Genomic DNA, 18,758 nt, shown 5'->3' with positions numbered 1-18,758 from the left:
ACTTAAGTTAAAAAACCCAAGTTTATCTGTCTATCTAAAGGAGCACCTCCAGCATCATCAGCTGTGCCGCCCAACAAGATCAGCCTCAAAAGACCTTCTCTCTATCCCATCAGTCAAAACAGCCAAAACCCTAACCCTAACCCTGTGGAACTCCCTCCCAAATGATCTCCGCCATGCCCCCTCCTTAATGAGTTTCCGCCGGGCCGTGAAGACTTGGCTCTTCAGGCAGGCTTTTGGGGTGGGCTAGATTTTATCTTCATTGTTTTTAGATTTTCAATGTCTAGGTATTATATGCCTATGTTGTACGTCGCCCAGAGTGGCTGGACAGCCAGCCAGATGGGCGACTAATAAATAACAATAAAAATAATAAATAAGTTAGTCATGTCTGTTAACCCCTCTGTGGGAGAGATGGGAAGTGGGACTCATCCCATCAGCTTTGCCAGAAGACCACATCCATGAGGCCCCCTCTCCCTCAATGGACACCTGGCAGCATCCGTCAGACTGCCTCAGTGGCTCATCCCATCAGCTTGCTCCATCAGACACCTCCTACTGCTGAACTGTTTCTATGCCAGCTTGTCATTATAAGAACTTCGTTGTGTGCCTTCAAGTCAATTACGGCGTTTGGCGACCGTATCAATCAGCGACCTCCAAGAGCATCTGTCGTGAACCACCCTGTTCAGATCTTGTAAGTTCAGGTCTGTGGCTTCCTTTATGGAGCCAATCCATCTCTTGTTTGGCCTTCCTCTTTTTCTACTCGCATATCCAAAACCATGGAATGGATACAGTGGTTCAAATAAGAGGGCTGCAAAAATAGCATATTGTGGTCAGTATTCAATGCTACTCCTACTCAGAGTAAACCCTTTGAAGTTTATTTTTGTTTATTTAGTGCATTTGTACCCCACTCTTCTGCCAAAGGATTCCCAGAGTGGCTTCCATACAATCAGTTAAAACAAGACAGCCCCTGCCCACGAACTTAACAGTCTAAAAAACACAACACACAAGGGGAAAGAGTAAGGCAGGGAAGAGAGAAGAAACCAACTCAGGCACCAAGATTTATGTAACTTTAAAGTTGACAACGAGGACAGTGAACTTGTCAAGGATCATCAATACCTTGGCACAGTCATTAACCAAAAGGGAGACAACAGTCAAGAAATCAGAAGAAGGCTAGGACAGTGGAGGGCAGCTGTTGGAGAACTAGAAAAGGTCCTCAAATGCTAAGATGTATCACTGAACACTAAAGTCAGGATCATTCAGACCATGGTATTCCTGATCTCTATGGGTGTGAAAGTTGGGCAATGAAAAAAGCGGATAAGAGAAAAATCAACTCATATGAAATGTAGTGTTGGAGGAGAGCTTTGCGCATACCATGGATTGCAAAAAAGACAAAAAATTCAGTGTTAGAACAAATTAAACCAGAACTATCACTAGAAGCTAAAATGATGAAACTGAGGTTATCATAGTTTGTACACATCAAGAAAAGACATGATTCATTAGAAAAGATGATAATGCTGGGAAAAACAGAAGGGAGTAGAAAAAGGGGAAGGCAAAACAAGAGATGGATTGATTCTATAAAGGAAGTCACGGACCTGAACTTACAAGATCTGAACAGGGTGGTTCATGACAGATGCTATTGGAGGTTGCTGATTCATAGGGTTGCCATAAGTCGTAATCAGCTTGAAGGCACATAACAACAGCAACATGAGGTAGGTTAGGCTGAGAGATGGCAACTGGCCTGAGGTCACCCAGTAAACTTTATGGGTGAGTTTGTTGTTCATCTTGTGCCAATCCCGCTTTCCGTATATGTTAAGAACATAAGAACATAAGAAGAGCCTGCTGGATCAGGCCAGTGGCCCATCTAGTCCAGCATCCTGTTCTCACAGTGGCCAACCAGGTGCCTGGGGGAAGCCCGCAAGCAGGACCCGAGTGCAAGAACACTCTCCCCTCCTGAGGCTTCCAGCAACTGGTTTCCAGAAACATGCTGCCTCTGACTAGGGTGGCAGAGCACAGCCATCACAGCTAGTAGCTATTGATAGCCCTGTCCTCCATGAATTTGTCTAATCTTCTTTTAAAGCCGTTTAATCTGCGTACAGATTAAACAAATAGGGTGATAAGATACACCCATCTCACACCCTTTCCGAAATCGGTTTCTCCATATTCTGTCCTGACAGTAGCCTCTTGTCCAGGTTGCGCATCAGGACAATGAGATGCTGTGGCACCCTCATTTCTTTTAAAGCATTCCATAGTTTTTCATGCTCTATACAGACAAAGGCTTTGCTGTAATCTATAAAGCACAGGGTGATTTTCTTCTGAAATTCCTTGCTCCATTCCATTATCCAACATATGTTTGCAATATGATCTCTGGTGCCTCTTCCCTTTCTAAATTAATTCAGGTCTCCCAGGTCTTAGGATGACATGCTACACACTGGTAAAAAGAGATTACCAAACTACCGTGGAGATTGTTTTGAGTCCCCCCCCCCAGTAGTCAAATTAGGGGGATTGGGGGGGGGAAGGCGGGATGAAAATTGGTAACAATACAGCAATGTCCATCTATCAATATTGAGTATCATTGTCGATGTGGCCCCCTACATGTGTGATATCCAAGGACAATTGCCATCCTCCCTGCATAAAATAAGAACCAACAAAGAGTGTTCAGCTGTGTCAGGCCAATGGCCCATCTAGTCCACCAGCCGGGAGGTACAGTCCAAAACATCCTGAGAGCTCCAGGGTGGGGAAGGCTGTTGTAGATAGGGGGGGGGAGAGGCATGGGGCACGTTACTATTGCTAGAGAGCAAAGTGGATTTCCTTCTTCCCAAGCAAAAATGTAGCTCTAAGAACAGCATTTGCTCACATCCCCCTCTGCTGGAAACAGGGAACCTCACAGCAAAACAGGACAGCGATGGCTTAATGCTCTACCTAAACATTTGGCGTATTTTGTCGGCTTTCAGTAATAGGGATCATTAGGAAAGGAATTGAAAATTTACCATGTGGGGCTGCCCTTGAGGTTGGCCCAGAAGCTGCAGCTGGTACAAAATGCAGCTGGGTGGGGCAGGGTATCACCAACATGTCACCCCACTGCTGAAAGAATTGCACTGGCTGCCTGGGCTAAGTTCAAGGTTCTCATTTTGGTGTACAAAGCCCTATACAGCTCAGGACCACCATACCTGAAAGATCATCTCACCCATCATATGACCAGTCGATCCCTGAGCTCTGCAGGTGAGGATCTCCTGCAGATACCATCTTATCAGGAGGTCCGTTCTGCACAACATAGGAAGCTGACCTTCAGTGTGGCAGCACTGACCCTTTGGAATTATGACAGGCGCCATCTGTGTTATCTACTGAAGGCCTTCCTCTTTCAACAAGCCTGAAAAGTACAGACCTTACCCCAGTCTGTGTCTGTGCTGGAATTCCTTTTTAAGAAGTTTTTAAACTTGTTTTTTAAAGATGTTTTAAAGATATTTTATTTTAATATGTTTTTCAATATGTTTTGTTTTAATATGTTTTAAAGTCTTGTTTTTAAGATGTTTTAAAGTGCTTTTAGTTTTTTTGTTTGCCGCCCTGGGTTCCTTCTGGAAGGGCAGAATATAAATTAAATAAACAAATAATAACAATAAGGGTGGAATATGATTTAATTTAATTAAATATATAAATAATATATAAATTTAATTAATATATAATACTAATACTAATACTTAATAATGGCTGCAAACGTGAACATGCTTACATGGGAACACACACCCCCACTGAATCCTAAAAGCACGCAAAATTCTGGCTGCAACCCACGCATGCATTTACATCTAGGGTTGAGCCCCGTACAATTCAAGAGGACTGGAACCCCAGCTGGTTTTGTCCAGACTGCAGCGGGGACGGGCTGAGCCACTGCCCGATCCACAGGGCTAGGATGGAACGTCCTCGACCAATCCCCTCGCTGGAAGGCTGGCAGGAAGCGGAGCCAATGCAAAAAGAGAAAGGGTCAGGATAGAGTTCTCAAAGGCGTGCGCATGCGCGAAGTCTGCTTTACGGCAGTGTAGCAGGCAGTTATCTTCCAGTCCCTTCTTCCGCCCTTCTTTTTCGCGACGTCGTCGTGGAAAGAAGGAAGCTTTCCAGCGGCGTGCTTGGCGACAAGCCGGAGGACAAACTTCTGGGGAGGGGGAGAGCGAGTATCTTCGCCATGAGGCAAAAGAAGAAAGGTAAAAACAAACAAAAAGGGGGAGGGGGGAGCTGGAGTCATGCGCTGGCCCCTTTTAGACAAAAAATGCTGGCAGGGTATGGCCAGTCTCTCTTTTCTCTCCCCCCAATTCTGTCTGTGGGGATATTTGGGGAGGGGGTCGCTTTCCTACCCCAGCCCAGCCCTCCTTCAGCTCAGCTCAGTTCAGTCAGAAGGTGCCTTGTGAAAGAGAGGCCGTCTTCTCTTTCCCCCCTCCTTCCACTTACTTACAAGCAGGTAGAAGTTCTTCAGGTGTTGCTCACGAGGGAGGGAGCAGAGGCCGCCTCCAAAAGCATTGTGGGGATATGACAGGTGTGTGTGTACATCAGCGGGTGGGGACGCATCTGCGGCCCTCCAGATGCCCTTTGGACTCCCATCTCCCAGTAGCCAGCATGGCTAATGGTCAGTAGCGATGGGAGTGGGAAGTCTGGCAAAAAAAAAAAAAAAATTATTGTGTATGCTTTTATTGGAACTTACAAGATCTGAACAGGGTGGTTTGTAACAGGTCGCTGATTCACAGGGTCCCTATACGTCGAAATCAGCTTGAAGGCACATAACAACAGCCATGCTTTTTTTGTGAGGTACACGAGTGCCCTGTTTCAGGTAGAAGGGCGGGATAGAAATACTTTAAATAAATAAATCGGGGGGGGGGAGATAGATACACCCCACCCCCGCAGTCCAACTTATTTCTGTGCAGGCACGGTGAAGAAGATAAGAAGATCCTGGCTGCTGGATGAGGAGGCCAGAGGGCGCCTCATCCAGTCCAGCATTTTATTCTCATGGTGCAGTGACTGCAACTGCACTGTCTCCCCACTGGTATTCAGAGGCACCGTGCCTCTGACAGCAAAGGAGAACTTGGCCATCATCATGTCAAACGTAGCCACGGTTAGGATCAGGCTGCACAGCTGCAGTCCTAAATATGTTTTTTAGGGAGAAAAGAAAGGCCCATTGGGCTTAGCTCTTGAGTGAACATGCTTGTGATGGGGCTCTAAATGGAGTTATGCTATAAAATTACGAATTGCTTGCAGGGATAATAGCACCAAGGGTCTCCAAGTTCCTTCAGCCTCAGCCAATGTGGTGGCCAGCGATTAGGGGTGAGGGGAGTTAGTGTGCTGCAACATCTGGAGAGCCATACATACCCCTCTCATAGGTGGATGGCTTTCTGACTGCAGAAATAATATTATTATAATTTATTGCATTTTTATACCGCCCCATAGCCAAAGTGTGGCAGTGGGAGCCTTTTCTAAGTTGAGCAGCTAAGCTGTGCTGTGAGGAAGGTACAATGCTTACCTCCTGGGCAGGTCTTGATCCAGGTTTTGCTTCAGGGAAAAGAAAATCTCCCTCCGCAAGAATCCCCGTTCTGCTACAACTTGTGACCTGTAGTTTTCAGCCACCTTTGAAGGCAGCTTCTGGGAAATGGAGGCTGGTCAATTAGGGCGATCAGTCCCACCAGTCACTACCCCAACAGCCTCAGTTTGCCTTCAGCGAGCCGCAGCCCTGCCTGCCATCTTACAACCTGTTCTTGGTTCTTGCTCCACCTGCTGTTGGTCTTCCTGTCTTCTGCCCCACTGCTGGCAGGGGGGACAGGGTGATCGCTTTGATTGGGGAGCCAGGTTCCCCTGCAGTGGGTAGTACAGCTGCATGTTGGTTGGATCTTCCTTGGGTCCCACTTGTTGGCCACAGCAGAGTGATGTACCCACCACAAAGTGAGGCAAAATCAGCAGAGTCTTGTGGAGCCCTCAAAGAGTAACACATTTATGATGGTGTAAGGATTCATGGACTGCAGTCCGCTTTATCAGATGCAAGTCCAGAACTCTAGTGCATGAAAGCTTATGTTTTATGAATTTTTACTATTGTATTTTAATCTTGTAAATTGCTTCAGGACATCTGTTGTGGGAAGCTATACATATATTCAGTAAACCTAAGCCTAACCGTCTGCCGTAATAAAATTGTTAGCCTTCAAGGCAGAAGATTACTAAGGCTAAAAACAGCTACCCTTCTGGAAATTGCCATAAAATGTGTAGCTTACAGTTGAATGCACGCAAGAGGGTTCTGTGGCTGAATATACTGCTCAGTGTTCTGCCACCAAACTGTAAGGACTACACCTCCCATCAGCCCCAGCCCATCTGCAAGGCACCAGGTTGGTGAAGGCAGGTTCAAGGTATTGATGGGAAAGGGTTTGCCTGCTTCTGCAGCTTTTGTAGATAGAATACAAAGCATATTTGTGTGAGAAAACTGCTTTTTGCTCAGGGTCTTGACACCTTTTCGCTTCTGTTTCAGGAGATCTCAGTCGGGCAGAGCTTATGATGATGACTATAGCTGATGTCATTAAGCAGCTCATTGAAGCTCATGACCTGGGCAAAGATGTAAACTTGAACAAGTAAGTTATGCTGGCCATCATCTCTTTTGGTGTGACGTCAGCAGCACGTTATTTGAGACTCCTGAGAGCTGATATTAGACAGTTGCAATAGACAGTTACTGGGCAAGAAAAACCAACTGGTTCTGTATATGGTAGTGTCATATGTTCCTCCCTTCAGCAGAGCAATTCTGTTGTTAAGTACCTCCCACATACATCAGTTACAAACACATCTAGCCTCATTTTTTAAAAGTATTGCATTGTGATGATTTCAGGCAACGAGATAGTTCTCCGTGTGGTTTTTGCTGTCTTGGGGTCCTTTGGGAGGACATAGATCCAATAAATAAATAAATAATAGCCACCAGTTTTGGTTCGGGTTAGCTGTTGGGTGCAATAGAAGTCATCACTAATCAAATCATTCTTTACAGTCAGAGACATGCATTCAGAAGTGGCCTAAAACATATCTATAATATAAAATAGAATAACATAATTAAGATAATATAGAGTAGAAGTCGTCACTAGAGATTGTTCCAGTGTGATGAACATACATGTGTGAACTCGCCAGAGGCTGTAGATTTTTGTTGTTGTTGTTTGTTAATTGATTTCATTTAGTGCTTTTGTTTGCTGCCCTGGGCTCCTACTGGGAGGAAGGGTGGGATATAAATCAAATAAATAAATAAATTTATCAGTCTCTTTATGCAGTTAAAAAACTCAAAGTGACAATAAGTAAAAGCAAGCAAACCCAGTTCCCCCCTCCCCCCCCCCCAAAAAAACTGAGCAGGTTAGACACAACATGAATCACGGCTAGGGAAAGGCACGTGTAGCATCTCGCTAAGTTTCACTGTTCTCTGTTTCAGGATAAAGACCAAGACAGCCGCTAAGTACGGGCTTTCAGCGCAGCCCCGCCTGGTTGACATCATTGCTGCTGTGCCCCCCCAGTACCGCAGAGTGCTGGTTCCCAAGCTGAAGGCGAAGCCCATCCGCACTGCTAGTGGGGTAAGCCTTTCCGCCGTGTAATACGCGTGAAGCCAGCATGGTGTGCTCCGGGTGTTTTGGATTACAACTTCCATCAGCCGCAGCAAGCATGGCCAGCTATCAGGGATGATGAGACTTGAGGCCCACAACTCTCAGGGCAGCACCATGTTGGCTTTCCCTGGTGTAATAAGTCAGCGTTGTGGAGAAGTGACCCGTGTGTCGTCCAGGGTTCATACCCTAAATAAAGTGGGGTCTTGGCCACAGCAGAAACGAGGTGAGGGCAGATCTGAATGATGCAGGGTGTTCAGCAGGAATGAAGAATGTTAAGCAGGGTGAAGTACTGTGGTGCCTCTAAAAGTCAGCAGATTATCAATGTGTTACCAGGGGGGTGGGAGAGGGGAATGCCATGTCAGATCTTCTGCCCGTTTCGTGACATGAAATGCAGGTATTGTGCAATGATGTAACTGTTGGATCTGCAGCGAGTGTGCTCCATTGTTTCCATAGTGTGCTCCATAGTTTCTTGTCTTAATGCTTTGCATTATGTATTCATGAAGTTTTTAATTTGTAAATTGCCTTGCATGACTGTTTGGTAAAGAGCAGTGTAGAAATCATTATTACACGGGTAGCCTACCTTTCCTCCAAGGAGCTCAAGGTGGCGTACATGTTTCTCTCTCTCCCAGTTTTCCATTTTATCCTCACAACAACCCTGTGAGGTAGGTTAGGCTGAGAGATCTGAGCAGGGTGGTTCACGACATGCTCTTGGAGGTCACTGATTCACAGGGTCGCCATAAGTCGTAATCGACTTGAAGGCACATAACAACAACAAGAAATAGGATCATGAAACTATTCCTATTTCACATATATTTTTAAAATACCAAACAGGTCATGGGACTGAAACCACCTTCATCGCCCTGGTTGATGACGTCTGTTGGGAGAGAGATGGGAGAGCGCAACTGCACAATCTCCTTGATCTCTCAACGGCTATTGATACTGTTGACCATGTTATCTTTTGGGAACATCTTGAGGAGGTGGGGGTTGGGGACACTGTGCTTCAGTGGTTCCGCTCATACCTCCCCAGCCACTTCCAAAAAGTAGTTATGGGAGGCTACTGTTCAGCACCGTGGGAATTAACCTGTGGTGTTCCAAAGGGTTCCATCACCTCTCTATTCCATCTGAATCAGGAGAGGCAGTTGAGGTGCTGAGCCGGCCTGGAGGCAGTGATGGGCTGGATGTGGGCCAATAAATTGAGACTGAATCCTGAAAAGTCAGAGGTGTTATGTGTCCGGAGTTCTCATGTCCTGGAGGTGGGAAGGCGGCATGCTCTGGATGGAGTTGCTCTTTCCTTGAAGGAGCAGGTCTGCTGCCTGAGGGTACTCTTTGACCCAACACTGTCCTTGGAGGTTCAGGTGGTCTCAGTGGCTAGGAGTGCCTTTTTCCACCTCTGGCTGGTTTGCCAGCTTCGGCCCATTTTGGACAAAGAAGACTTGGCTGCAGCACTCCATGCTCTGGAAACTTCCAGACTGGATTATTGCAGTGCGCTCTACATGGGGCTGCCCTTGAAGAAAACTCAGAAGCTTCAACTGGTCCAAAATGCAGCAGCCAGATTACTGGCGGGGGTTCCTGTTAGAACTCATATAACCCTTGTTTTAAAACAGCTGCATTGGTTGCCAGTTTGTTTCTGGGCTCAGTTCAAGGTGCTCATATTAGTGCTTAAAGCCCTAAACGACCCAAATATCTGAAAGCCTCCTCCTTCCCTACAGACCCTCTCTGATGTTGTGTAGGATGTTTTAAAATGTTTTTAATTATGTGTTTTAAAATTGTTGTAACCCACCCTGGGACTTCTGGGTGAGGGGCAGGTGGTAGTGGCAGTAGTAGTAGTAGTGGCAGTAGTAGTAGTAGTGGCAGTAGTAGTAGTAGTAGTAGTGGCAGTAGTAGTAGTAGTAGTAGTGGCAGTAGTAGTAGTAGTGGCAGTAGTAGTAGTAGTGGCAGTAGTAGTAGTAGTGGCAGTAGTAGTGGCGGTAGTAGTAGTGGCAGTAGTAGTGGCAGTAGTAGTGGCAGTAGTAGTGGCAGTAGTAGTGGCAGTAGTAGTAGTAGTAGTAGTATGTATGTATGTATGTATGTATGTATGTATGTATGTATGTATGTATGTATGTATTAATTTTCAAGCTCCAACTGCCACAAAGTTAATTCTTCATCTGTTTAGAAGGCAACTAATTCTTTTTGGGCACAACCTTTGTCTAATATCCAAGCTTCAGACATGCATCCCATGAGGAAGGGTAGAGAGGCTTTGCACAGCTGTGGAGGAGACTTTAAAAACATATAAAATGTCCAAGTAATGTTCCTGAAAAGGCAGCATAGTGCACAGGTCCAGTGCTAGGCAGCCTTCCAGCTTTTAAAATGCAATTGTGGCTGTCTAGCACTTGAGAAGCATTCAGGTTTTGTAGCGCTATCAAAAACTACACAGGGAGAACGGGCAAACAACTTTAAAATGTTTCAATGGGGTGGGAAAGTTGTGAGGCTTCTGTAATGGTATCACAGGAACAGCAAGTATCTGTGCAACTCGGGCAGCTGCATTTCTGGGGGAGCCTTTGGCAACCTGTGCATCTCCTGATGTTTTGGACTATAACCCTCAACGTTCTATGGCTGTGCTGGAACATCTGGCAGTCACCAGTTTGCTATAGGCTGCCACAGGGCAAGTCAGGATAGCTGTGCAGGAAAGAATCGCTCTTTTTGTAGATACACTGTGATGATGGGAAAACACTCTCTCCCTGCAGTAGGATGTGGGAAGACACCATATATCAACTCGGACCATTGGTTCATATAACCCACTATTGCCTGCTCTGACCGGTAGTAGTGCTTCAGGGTCTGAGACAGAGAAATGTCTTTTCCAGTATCTCTTGAGCTGGAGGGGTGTGTGTGTGTGTTATCTGACTTCAAGTCGATTACGACTTATGGCGACCCTATGAATCAGCAACCTCCAATAGCATCTGTCGTGAACCACCCTGTTCAGATCTTGTAAGCTCAGGTCTGCGGCTTCCTTGATGGAATCAATCCATCTCTTGTTTGGCCTTCCTCTTTTTCTACTCCCTTCGGTTTTTCCCAGCATTATTGTCTTCTCTAGTGAATCATGTCTTCTCATTATGTGTCCAAAGTATGATAACCTCCGTTTCATCATTTTAGCTTCTAGTGACAGTTCTGGTTCAATTTGTTCTAACACCCAATTATTTGTCTTTTTTGCAGTCGGTATGCGCAAAGCTCCCTTCCAACAACACCTTTCCAATGAGTTTATTTTTCTGTTATCCACTTTTTTCACTGTCCAACTTTCACATCCATATATAGAGATTGGGAATACCATGGTCTGAACGATCCTGACTTTGGTGTTCAGTGATACTTTGCATTTGAGGACCTTTTCCAGTTCTCTCACAGCTGCCCTCGCCAGTCCTAGCCTTCTTCTGATTTCTTGACTACTGTCTCCATTTTGGTTAATGACTGTGCCAAGGTATTGATAATCCTTGACAAGTTCAATGTCCTCATTATCAACTTTAAAATTACATAGATCTTCTGTTGTCATTACTTTAGTCTTTTTGACGTTCAGCTGTAGTCCTGCTTTTGTGCTTTCCTCTTTAACTTTCACCAGCATTCGTTTCAGATCATTACTGGTTTCTGCTAGTAGTATGGTATCGTCTGCATATCTTAAATTTTCACACCTCCTTCAAGGATCAAAGCTGAGACTTTCTGCATGCACATTACATGCTGCACCCACTGCGTTATGGACCATCCCCTGGAGGGATTGGATATTTCTTCACCCTAAGGCTAGGCCAAGAGATCATAACGTTAAGCTACAGGGAGGTGGGCTTAAGTAAACTGTTGCACTCTTTCCTTGGATTTTTTGAGAAGCAGGGGAGGGCTGTGGCTCAGAGCATCTGCCTTGCATGCAGAAGGTCCCGTGTTCAATCCCCAATGGCATCTCCAGGTAGGGCTGGGCAAGACCCCTACCTGAAACCCTGAAGAGCTGCTGCCAGTCAGTGTGGACAGTACTGAGCTAGACGGAGCAATGGTCTGACTCTGTATAAGGCATCTTCCAGTGCTCCTAAAAATGGGTCAGTTGGACACAATTGTAGGTATAGGATATTCTGTCCAGGGGGGGAAGTTGTGAAGTATATATACACTTCCTTTCCGATCCTCTAACCGCAGTGACTGTATATTTTCTTCACACAACACATGAACTGTAAAACCATATCTGCACTTATTTTTTCCAGATTGCTGTAGTGGCAGTGATGTGTAAGCCACACAGATGTCCACACATTAACTTCACGGGAAACATATGTGTGTAAGTATGACCATTGGAACATTTCACAGAAAATTATATATTGAAAAAAACGACCCACCTGTAAGACAAATGCAAGCTAGAAAAATGCTCAAGGAAGAAAACTGGTGGAGGCAGAGGTAGCCAAATGCACAGTTATAAGATGGGGGATACTTGGCTCAGCAATACGGCATGTGAGAAGGATCTTGAAATTGTCATTGATCACAAGCTGAATATGAGCCAACAATGTGATGTGGCTGCAAAAAAGGCAAATGCTATATTAGGCTGCATTAACAGAAATATACTTTCCAAATCGAGTAAAGTATTAGTTCCCCTCTATTCAGCACTGGTTAGGCCTCATCTTGAGTACTGTGTCCAGTTCTGGTCTCCGCACTTCAAGAAAGATACAGACAAACTGGAACAGGTTCAGAGGAAGGCAACAAAGATGATCAGGGGACTGGAAACAAAGCCCTATGAGGAGAGACTGAGAAAACTGGGCATGTTTAGCCTGGAGCAGAGAATAGTGAGGGGAGATATGATAGTACTCTTCAAGTACATGAAAGGTTGCCACACAGAGGAGGGCTGGGATCTCTTCTCGATCGTCCCAGAGTGCAGGACATGGAATAATGGGCTCAAGTTGCAGGAAGCCAGATTTTGACTACATCAGGAAAAACTTCCTAACTATTAGAGCCATACGACAATGGAATCAGTTACCTAGAGAGGTCATGGGCTCTCTGACACTGGAGGCATTTAAGAGGCAGCTGGACAGCCATCTGTCGGGAATGCTTTGATTTGGATTCCTGCATTGAGCAGGGGTTGGACTTGATGGCCTTATAGGCCCCTTCCAACTCTACTATTCTATGATTCTAAGGATCTGATTTCAGTTGCACGTACCTAGAGCTTAGAAATTTGGTTACAGTACAGAACCAAAGAAGAAGAGCCTGTTGGATCAGGCCAGTGGCCCATCTAGTCCAGCGTCCTGTTCTCACAGTGGCCAACCAGGTGCCTGGGGGAAGCCCACAAGCAGGACCTGAGTGCAACAGCGACTCTCCCACTTGCAATTCTGAGCAACTGGTAGGTATTCTGAGGCGTACTACCTCTGACAGTAGAAGATGTTCTTCCTCTCTACTGTTCGTCCTTCTTACGTAAAAGTGGAATGGGAAGTAAATCTGAATGAACGTTGAAGTAGAAGTGTTTAAGGAAGGATCTGTGCTCTTCAAAAAAAATATTTGAATTAAACTAATTTTTTTTCAATCAATCGGATAATAAGTAACTGGATGTTTTGTCCAAGAGTAGCTAGAGCTGGCTGGCTCTTGCAAGCACCTCATTCTCAGGGATGTCCACCTTGTGGGGTTTCCTTCACTGCTTTCAGTCCTGTAAAACGAATCTTCAGCTGGCCCCAAATGGTGGAAGTGAGGAGCCTTTAAACCAGCTTTCCCCAACCTGGCGCCCGCTTGATGATGTTGGGCTCCAGCTCTCATCAGCTCCAGCTGTAGCTCAGTGGTGGAGCACCTGCTTTGCATGCAGAAGGTCCCAGGTTCAATCTCTGGCATCTCCAGATAGGGCTGGGAGATATCCCCAGTCTGAAACCCTGGAGAGCCCCTGCCAGTCAGTGTAGACAGTACTGATCTAGATGGACCAATGAAGAAGGCAGCTCCTGTGTTCAGGCCTCACAGCTGGTATAGCACAGTGGGGAGGAGAGCCTGGCTGGGAGTCCAGAGTCTGTGAGTTCCAATCCCCGCTCGTGTCTCCTGGGCGTCAAGGGCCAGCTAAAGATCACCCCCACAGGGAGTGGCTCAGAGGTTATGTGCCCTGCCCCCTGTGCAGCCGTGGGCAAGCTGAATAGTCCCAAGGAGCCCAGTTGTTCCCCAGCTAGCAGTTGTGGACAAGAAAAGGGTGGGCTTCTGCAGCTGTGGCAAGCTGAGCAGGCCCCAGCCAGCTGGGGAGAACTAGCCTCAGAAGGAGGCAATGTGAAACCCCCTCTGAATACCGCTTACCATGAAATCCCTATTCGTAGGGTTGCCATAATCCCCAGAGATTATGGGAGGTGTATTCCAAAACATCTGCAGGGCACTCAGCTGGGGAAGGCGGCTTTGTATTGTCTTCCTTTGCCTCTGTGTGACTTGTTGTTTCTCTTGAAATTGCAGGTACTGCCCAGGAGGCCCCGATTCTGACTTTGAATATTCAACACAATCGTACACTGGATATGAGGTACTGCTTTGTAGAGTCCGTAAGACCTGTTTAAGGGAAAGACTGTTTATTCAGTGCTGAGCATGATCTCAGAAATGCTAGTGGGGGGATAGGCAGGTATTTTCATGTTTTTTCAGTGTGCATGTCAGTGGTGGTTTGTATGGGATGTCGGGTGTGGCGTCAGGTGTCAGGCAGGTAAAGATGTGGCTGCCATCGCGCTATAGTCTCTTTACAAGCTGTGTGTCTTGAAACCCTTCCAAATGGGCTTCAAAGGCAAGACCCTTTCAAGTTCTCGTCTGATGTCATAATGTTGTCAGGTGATTGAAGAGTGGGTGGGGTGGCCCCCACCCATTCCCGCCCATTTGTCAGAGTTGATCTGCTGTGGGTAGGGGAGGAGGAAGAATCTGGCACGCCAGGTGTATCCCGTTCCTCACCCTGGATTTGGGGCATCAGCAGTTTTCTGGAAACCTAGCACTCTGCTTGTGGTAGCCATGAGGCTTGAAGTAGGGTGACAAAAATCCTAAATTCTTGCCTTAAACTTCATCGGCCTCATATCATGTCCAACATGCTGCTATTCATAAACCTATACAACGGTAACTCCCCTACAAATAGTTTTATTGTCCTTGTTCATATCAGTAATAGCCTTATGAGAGATTCTATTATTATTATCAGTAATAGTAATTAAATGTCTGTGCCTCCTTTCCTCCCAGAAGGAGGCCAGAGTGACAGTCAAACAAGAAAAAACTAAAAACATATTTTAAAAAAATTGGTTTTTTTTTAAAAAAAACCTAAACATTTTTAAAAGCAATTCCAGCATAGATGCAGACTGGGATAAGGACTCTACTTAAAAGGCTTATTGAAAGAGGAAGGTCTTCAATTGGCACTTTAAAGGCAACAGAGACGGCACCTGTCTTAATATTTAAGAGGAAGGAATTCCAAAGGGGAGGTGCCACCACAGTAAAGGCCCACTTCCTATGTTATGCAGAACAGACCTCCTGATGAGATGGTATCTGCAGGAGGCCCTCACCTGCAGAGCCGACTGACCAACTGGGTATGTAAGGGGTGATATGATCTTTCAGGTATTTCTTTTAAGATCACCTGCCAGTGCCCCCTCATAAGAGCCATAAGAAGAGGCCTGTAACTGGGTCAGTCCAAAGGCCCATCTGCTCCATCCTGTTCTCACAATGGCCAACACTCTCACCTCCTGAGGCTTCCAACAAAATAGTAGTCAGAGGCATCCTGTCTCCGACAGTGGAGGGAAAACATACCCACCACATCCAGGTTTTCACTAAAGCAGGTGATGATGGCAAGCCTCTCTGGCGAAAGCATTCTATAGCACAGCTTAAAAAAAAAAAGCCCTTTCCTTAGTTGATATGAACCTTGCTGTCTATCGCAGTATTAGAACTTGGGGACATCCAAAGAAACTGAATGTTGGAAGAGTCATTTAATGCTTAGTTGAGGCAGTGATGCACAACAACTTGGGCGGCTTTAAAAGAGGATTAGACGTACTGACGGAGGAAAAGGCTCTCGGTGGCTACTAGCAGTGATGGCTATGTTCTGCCTCCACTGTTGGAGGCACTATGCTTCTGAATGCTATTTGCTGGGGACTGCAAATGGACAGAGTTCTCTTACACTCAAGTCTTGCTTGTGGGCTTCTCATGGGCATTTAGGGTGCCACTGTGAGAACAGGGTGCTGAACTACATGGGGCTTTGGCCTGAGCCAGCAGGCTCTTCTTATGTTAAAAACAATTGGCTGTCATTAATGCTCAAGTTCTTCAAAAGATACCAAATCTTTTTTTAATAATAATTGTAAGCCTAGCTTTGGAAAAGACCCTACATTGTGTCATTCCACTTTAAAAAGGGTTCAGAAGAGGGTATCAAGGGGATGGTGCCCCTATGAGAAAAGGTTGCAGCATTTGGGGCTTGTTAGTTTAGAGAAAAGGCAAGGAAGAGGTGACATGATAGACTTCTAAAATTACGCATGGCAGGGAGAGAGTGAATAGAGAGACATTTTTCTCCCTCTCACATAATACTAGTTCACACCCCATGAAGCTGAATGTTGGCAGATTCAGGACAGACAAAAGAAAGTACTTCTACACACAGCGCATTGTTAAACTGGAATCCGCTCTCGCTTGAAGCAGCGAGAGGCCACCAACCTGCATGGCTTCAAAAGAGGATTAGACAAATTCATGGAGGAGAAAGCTATCAGAGGCTACTAGCCATGATGGCTATGCCATCATGTATTGTTGTACGTCGCCCAGAGTGTCCTTTGACTCGGACAGATGGGCGACTAATAAATAAAATTTTATTATTTATTATTTTATGCTCTGCCATTACTGTTGGAGGCATATGCTTCTGAATACCAGTTACCGCAGGAGGGGAGACTGCTCTTGCGCTCAGGATCTACTTGCGGTTGGCCACTGTGAGAACAGGATGCTGGTTTAGATGGGCCACTAGCCTTTTCTTACGTTTTTGTTGCTAAAGCCCCCTCTGACCTACCCATCTGGCAGCCCTCCATCACAATACATTAAACTAGCTTGAAACTGCGTATAGACCTTGTTCTAATCACTTGCATGTCATCCAGTAACAAAGCTTTTGTAAACAGATTGGCCACTAGGTGGAGATTTGCTTGTGATGAGACCTGAAATTGTATTTGGATGGTATCCGCGAAAGAGGGACATTAATGAGAGCACTGCATTGAAATTAATTCACCAACTAAGTCCTTTAGGTCTTAATCTTATAATGCGTTGTGGTGTCAATGCATTGTGGGAAGTTTGGAGAGCAGACATTTTTAACCAGTCTTACTTTTCCTCATCTACTGAAGAATACTTTTTAAATGACACCCTTTTCCTTGCTTCCTGCAGCCAACTTCCATGAGGGCCATCCGCGCCAGGTATGACCCGTATCTCCAGACCAGGCACCGGGTTGAACAGGTAACTCGAACAGGAGAAATGTCTCCTTAATAATAAAGACAGGCGTGCTGTTTACTGTCAGAGTTTTGAAACTTGAATTTTCTGCTTAGGTTGGTGATCTTAGAAACGAAAACTACTTATTTCTTTAAAACCTTTCATTAGCTGCCCTGCTAGTGCTCAAGGTGGGGTGGGGTGAGGGATAAAACCATTTTAGTAACTCTATTCACAAAAGCCGTGATAAAAAGCAACACAACCATGCATTGTTAAATGATGGGATTCTCTCCCACAAGAGGCAGCGATGGCCACCAACTTGGATGGCTTGAAAAGAGGATTAGACAAATTCATGGAGAATGCGGAGGCTATCAGTGGCTGCTAGGCACGATGGCTATGCTCTGCTTCCATAGTCAGAGGCAGTTTGCTTCTGAATGCCAGTTGTTGCAAACCAGAGGAGAGAAGAGTGCTGTTGCACTCAGGCCCTGATTTGGGGCTTCCCTTTGGGGCATAGAATCATAGAACAGTAAAGTTGGAAGGGGCCTATAAGGCCATCAAGTCCAACCCCCTGCTCAATGCAGGAATCTATCTTGTTGGCTACTGTGAGAACAGGATGCTGGTGGACTAGATGGGCCATTGACCTGATCCAGCAGAGCTGTACTTATGGAATTAGCTGAATCAAAGGGAATAGATGCAGTTTTGCACACACAGTTTGGCCAATAGAGAGGGGGAAATATGAAACTCGGGGAAAAGTTCGTTCCACCACCTTGGGGCAACTGATATCAACGCCCTGCTTCTCACTGTGAACAGTTCTTTTCTGGGTGAAGTTTAGACTTTTAATGTGGGAAGACTGTCTCCCCCGCCAGCTTCCATGTAAGGAGAGGTGCTCCTTGAGATATGTGGGGTTCATGAAGGTCTTCATAGCAAAGCATAAGCACCTTGAACGGAACCTGGAAGCATATCAGTCATTGCAGAGGGGCCAAAACCAGCTGAATATTCACATTCACAAAGAAATGAGCGGCAGCATTTTGCAGTAACTGAAGCTTCTGTGTTGTCTTCAAGGACAGCCCCAGGTTGAGTGCCGTGCAGTAGTCAATCCTGCAGGCTAGTGTTAAAAGTTCCTTTCTGTCCAAGAAGCAGGAGAGCCTTTCCGCAAATGGAGCTGGCCAAAGGGACTATAGCAGCCTGCTTACCAACAATCAGAGCTGCATCGAATACTGCTTGCGAAAAGGAATATATATTTATATGCACATATTTATTTATTTATTTATTTATTACATTTATAGCCCGCCTTTCTTTTCATGATAAAAACCAAAGGCGGATTACATGTGGTTCCCAGGTGGTCTCCCATCCAGGCACTGACCAGACTTGACCCTGCTTAGCTTCAGCAGGGAGCTGGTCTTATGTGCCTTCAGACCATAGCCTGGGACCATATATGCCAGTATAGAGGGACTGATGCTGTCCCTTAAGCTTCTCCCACAACGTGGCTGCTCTCAAAAAAATTAACCCTTCATTAAAAACCTCATTAGGTTGAAAAAAGAGTGAAATGTGTGAAAGAGCCAGCCACATCTGTGGTAGGATTCCTGTTGGATTCCCTTGTCAGCCGTAGCAGGTGGGGAACTGGATCTGCTTGGCAGGCCGGATTGTTATCTCTCCTACGTCTTGTGGGCCAAGGTAGAGAGATGGGCAGAGTTGCTCACCTGCCAATCCTGACGTCCTAAGAACACCAGGTGACCTGGTGCAGAAAGGGTGCTTTGCAAAGCCTTCTGTAACACCCGACAATCAACTGATTGTTGGGTTTTGCTAAGCACTATCTTGTGGAGT

The 18,758-nt window shown here is 45.8% G+C and overlaps 1 protein-coding gene across 2 annotated transcripts in view; it reads left to right on the top strand.

The window, feature by feature from the left end:
- Positions 1–4,008: 4,008 nt before the first annotated feature.
- The window catches only part of ELP3 (elongator acetyltransferase complex subunit 3), a 121,709-nt gene continuing 106,959 nt past the window's right edge, over positions 4,009–18,758 (top strand). Inside the window, exons 1-6 of one of the 2 annotated variants that reach the window (XM_061625856.1) lie at positions 4,009–4,187; positions 6,485–6,584; positions 7,418–7,556; positions 11,795–11,865; positions 13,989–14,052; positions 16,896–16,964. In XM_061625856.1, coding sequence (XP_061481840.1) covers positions 4,169–4,187; positions 6,485–6,584; positions 7,418–7,556; positions 11,795–11,865; positions 13,989–14,052; positions 16,896–16,964 — 462 coding nt within the window. In that variant the 5' untranslated portion in view covers positions 4,009–4,168. The remainder of the gene's footprint in view (positions 4,188–6,484; positions 6,585–7,417; positions 7,557–11,794; positions 11,866–13,988; positions 14,053–16,895; positions 16,965–18,758) is intronic. The other variant, XM_061625857.1, reaches the window with a different exon arrangement.

Source organism: Rhineura floridana, chromosome 4 (assembly GCF_030035675.1).
Source record: "Rhineura floridana isolate rRhiFlo1 chromosome 4, rRhiFlo1.hap2, whole genome shotgun sequence".
Taxonomy (NCBI): domain Eukaryota; kingdom Metazoa; phylum Chordata; class Lepidosauria; order Squamata; family Rhineuridae; genus Rhineura; species Rhineura floridana.
The sequence above is the reverse complement of the archived record's forward strand: the minus strand, read 5'-3'. Positions and strand labels throughout refer to the sequence as shown.